Source organism: Nicotiana tabacum, chromosome 23 (assembly GCF_000715075.1).
Source record: "Nicotiana tabacum cultivar K326 chromosome 23, ASM71507v2, whole genome shotgun sequence".
Classification (NCBI taxonomy): domain Eukaryota; kingdom Viridiplantae; phylum Streptophyta; class Magnoliopsida; order Solanales; family Solanaceae; genus Nicotiana; species Nicotiana tabacum.
Window position 1 is genome coordinate 145,304,804 of NC_134102.1, and position 4,492 is coordinate 145,309,295.

The 4,492-nt window shown below is 37.8% G+C and overlaps 1 protein-coding gene across 1 annotated transcript; it reads right to left on the bottom strand.

Moving 5' to 3' along the window:
• Window positions 1–1,066: 1,066 nt before the first annotated feature.
• Window positions 1,067–2,938, bottom strand: LOC142177417 (secreted RxLR effector protein 161-like). The gene is made up of 3 exons (XM_075245907.1): window positions 2,736–2,938; window positions 1,888–1,894; window positions 1,067–1,309 (listed from the first exon to the last, which is right to left on the bottom strand). The coding sequence occupies exons 1-3, from the start codon at window positions 2,936–2,938 to the stop codon at window positions 1,067–1,069; spliced, it is 453 nt and encodes a 150-aa protein (XP_075102008.1).
• Between the last annotated feature and the right edge of the window lie 1,554 nt (window positions 2,939–4,492).

Here is a 4,492-nt window from a genome sequence, read left to right on the forward strand (position 1 = left end):
ACTAGAAAATTCCTGACCCTCGTCTCCGTCTATTATTTCGCCTTCCGCCATTTTTTCCGACGAGGCAGAATGAGATGTGGCAATAATGAATCTTTTGGGGTTCTAAGTCTTACGACTCCGGTAAGAACCAGAACTCGATTAGGTTGGAGAGGAAGTAGTAGTTGGTTGTTGGTTTAGTATGGGGTTTTGACTGGGTGACAAAGGAGACTTAGACTCTCGCTCTTGTGCTTTGTGAGACGAAGACACAGTGGGAACTACACTGGAAACATTTGAAACTTATGAATTTTGAGACATAGTAAAGACTTGAAGTGAGGAAATGAGATAAAGAGTGTTTGTTTTAATAGAGAAAAGGGAATTTTTGGCTTTGATGTGGATAGTGAGGAAAGAGACAGCGTTTGGGGTTATTTAGAGGAAGTGAGGGACCGGTTACAAAACGGGTATGAATCACTGGCAGAAGGGTCGTTTGGTAACAGGTGTGACATTTTAGTTCTAAATAGATGAGAGAGAAAGGCTAAAATTTTTAATGACGTGGCAATTTTGTAGCCGTTAAAAATCTGCATACCAGGGAACTACTAACCTGAGTCAAAGGAACCAGGTTCGTTGACTTAGTTTTGTAAATGTGAGCCTCATCCTTTTACCAGGATGTAATGTCATTAGCTGTTTGTTTGCTATGTAGTTGCCATGCGTGTCTACCTGTAATGGTATAGAGATGAGTTAGAACTTGCCAGAAAATACTTTTGAGTTCTTTTACCTATTCATTCTTTCATAGCCAATCATTGAGGGACCTTGTGCTCAGTTTAATTTTATCAACCCCAATGCCAGCCGATTATTTTCAAAGTTCTCTCTGCTCAGTGCTTTGGTGAAGATTTCTTCTAATTGGTCTTTTGTTTTGCAGAACTTCATGCGGATAAGACCCTTTTTAACATTGTCTCTAAAACAAATGATGTTGTACATCAATGTGCTTTATTCTCTTATGTTGAACCATCTTCTTTACCATGTTGAGAGCACTGGTATTATCACACAGTAATGGCACGCAATCAGAAAATACACCAAAGTACTTCAGTTGTTACTTGATCCACAGAAATTGAGCACAACAAAAGGCAGCTGCCACATACTCAGCTTCTGCAGTTGAAAGAGCCACAGATTTTTGTTTCTTTGTACCCCATGAAATCAAAAACGATCCCAGAAAATGTGCCATGCCAGATGTACTCTTTCTATCCACCAGATAACCAGCATAATCAGCATCGGCATACTGATGGTAGGCTATAATCCCGTATTTTAGTCGCTTATTGTACTCTAATTTACAGCACTTTACTCATGTTGAACTTTAATTAGTAGTGTTTTACCCTTATTGTGTGTTTTATGTCATGTAGGAGTGATTCCGAGTTGTTTAGATGTTATGGAATGAATTCAAGCTAATCTGGAGCTTTGAAGTCTGATTAAAAGCCCAAGGATTAAGTTGGGATCGTGTTCGGGGAACAACGGATGATAGTGCACTTTAAGAAAGAAACGTAGAATCGAGCAGGCATACTGCGCATTGTCCAGTAAACTGTACATAACTTTTCACTCAGAAATCTGTTTAGGCTCCACAAAATATCGTTGGAAAGCTATTTAAAAGGGATACAACTTTCATGTTTTACATTTTCCCAAATTCCCAACTTCCGCGGTGCATGGCGCGGCTGTGCAAAATGTTCCCAGAAAGTAATTTTGCAAATGTTCTGGAATTCTCCACAAGCGCGCCTCATAGTGCGGCGCGGCATGCGGTACGGTAGTGCAAAATGCTTAGAGTATGTTCCCAATTTCGTTAAAAAGGGTATTTTCATTCCGGGTTTATTGGGGGATAGTTAAATACACGGGAAAAACACTATTTCTGCACTTTTGACATACCTTAAACCTAGGGAAGATAAGGAGAAGAGGGAGAAGCAAGAGCACAAGGATTCATCCTTCCTTCCTCACTCAAGATGTTTGGATTGTATTTATATTTTCCTCTACTTTTATTTCAGTGAAGAACTTCTCTATGTCTATGGAGTAGAACCTTTTGGGTTTTGATGGATTTGGTATATTGATAGTTGTTTGTGGATTATAACTCTATGTTTATGTATTTGAATCATTTTTGGAAGATTTAATTATTGCATCTATGTTCACTTGTTCTTATAATCAAAAGAGGCATAACTTGTGATATATTTGCACTATATTATTGGTTTAGTTCATATATTTTTCTAAGTAATCGAAAGAGGCTAGTTGAATCCTTGATTAAACCTAGTTAGGAGGATAATCGAAAGAGGTTCTCCTAAAGACCAATCCATTATGAATTCTTGCATATCTTCACTGAGCTTAAATTGGTTCATATTGTGAGGTTGAGACTTAATCGAGAGAAGAGTTTCTACTAAACAATTGTACTGATAATTAAGTGAATTCTAGAGACTCACTTGAACATTAAAAGTGAATTATCTAGAGTTAGATTTCGAACAATTATCTTGCACCTATCCTATCAACCCATATTTCTCCCATTGATAACTCCCTTGCTTACCTTTGTTGCGATTGTCATTAGTCAATAGCTATAGATGTTAGATTATTAATAATATAAATCTCAACTGTTGATCCTCCTGAATAGCAATCTAGCTACAAACTATGAGAATACTATTTAAATCCAATCTTTATGGACACGATATTATACTATACTATCTTTGACTAGAGAGCACAATTTAAGTGTGTGTTTTGCGCTCGTCACATACCCAATTAAGTCGTAATTATCCCCTGGAGGATAGTAGAGAATCAGGTCCTGTGTTCTTTTAAGATACCTTAGAATCCTCTTGGCAGCTTTAAGATGAGATTCTTTTGGACTGGATTGAAATCTAGCACATAATCCCACACTGAATACAATATAAGGTCTAGTAGCTGTGAGATACAAGAGTGAACTAATGATGCCTCTGTACATGGTTTCGTTCACAAGAGAACCAGGTTCATCCAAGTCCAGACGGGTGGCAGTGGCAATAGGAGTATCAATGGTTTTTTAACTTTCCATCTCAAATCTGTTTAGGAGCTCTTTAATGTACTTTGCTGGCTTATCATTGTTCCCTTAGGGGTTTTCTTAACTTGCAACCCTAAGAAAAAGTTCAATTCCCCCATCATGCTCATTTCAAACTCGCTTCCCATAAACTTTGCAAACTGCTCACACAAAGAGTCATTTGTTGCACCAAAAATGATATCGTCAACATAAACTTGCACAATAAGCAGGTTCCTTCCCCGTTTCTTCGGAAATAGGGTGTTGTCAATTTTTCCTCTTGTAAAGCCATTTTCAAGAAGAAACTTGGACAACCATTCATACCATGCACGTGGGTTCTGCTTCAGTCCATATAATGCCTTGTCAAGTTTGAATACATGTTCAAAATGTTCATGACACTCAAACCCAGGTGGTTGTTTGATGAAGACTTCTTCCTTTAAATATCCATTCATAAATACACTTTTGACATCCATTTGGAACAATTTGAATTCCATATGAGATGCAAAAGCAATGAGAATTCTGATGGCTTCAATTCGAGCAACTAGAGCAAAAGTTTTATCATAGTCAATCCCTTCTTCTTGATTGTAGCCTTGAACTACTAATCTAGCCTTATTCCTTATTGTATTCCCAAATTCATCAAGCTTGTTTATGAACACTCACCTGGTTCCTATGACCGTTTTATTTGAGGGTCAAGGGATCATGTGCCATACATGGTTCTTCTCAAATTGATGAAGTTCATCTTGCAAAGCAGTAATACAGTCAGCATCTTTCAATGCCTTTTTGATATTTTTAAGCTCAATTTGAGAAACGAAAGCTGAGAAGGAAAATGAGTATCTTGTCTTTGATCTGGTTTGAATTCCTGAATCAAGAGTAGTGATCACATTTAGGAGAGGATGAGAAATTGTGTGCTTCCAGTTAGCATCTGAATCTCATTGTGTGAAGATCCATGTTCCTCAGAATGGGATCCATTATTGGCATCTATGGATGGGTGACTACCACTTCCCTGCTCAGTATCAGGAGTTCCTTGCATGGCATCAACAACTCTATCCTCTGCTTCAGTTGTTGTGATGGAGGAACCAGGTTCTTCTGCATCAGCTGAGGGTTTTGTTGTATATTTTTTCGTTGAATTCCTTGACTTGGTTCATCAATTATGCCTTTCCATTTTCCATATCAATGACTTCTCCAAGAACCTTTGACTACTCTTTGTCGTGATAAATCTTATCATGTGAATATTTCCCACATAGGTGGTGTGATTCATCAAAGATTACATGTATGCTTTCTTCAATACATTGAGTCATTTTGTTGTAGACCTTGTATGCTTTGCTTTGTAAGGAATATCCAACAAAGATTCCTTCATCACTTTTGGTGTCAAATTTTCCCAGAGTCTCCTTACTATTATTGAGAATGAAGCATTTGCATCCAAACGCTCTTAGGTGAGTTAGCTTGGGCTTCCTTTCTTTCAGCAATTCATATGGAGTTTTGTTTAGG

Bases quoted from the DNA above. Each gene is read 5' to 3' on its own strand.
- LOC142177417 (XM_075245907.1), bottom strand. From the start codon at position 2,938: ATGTACAGAGGCATCATTAGTTCACTCTTGTATCTCACAGCTACTAGA.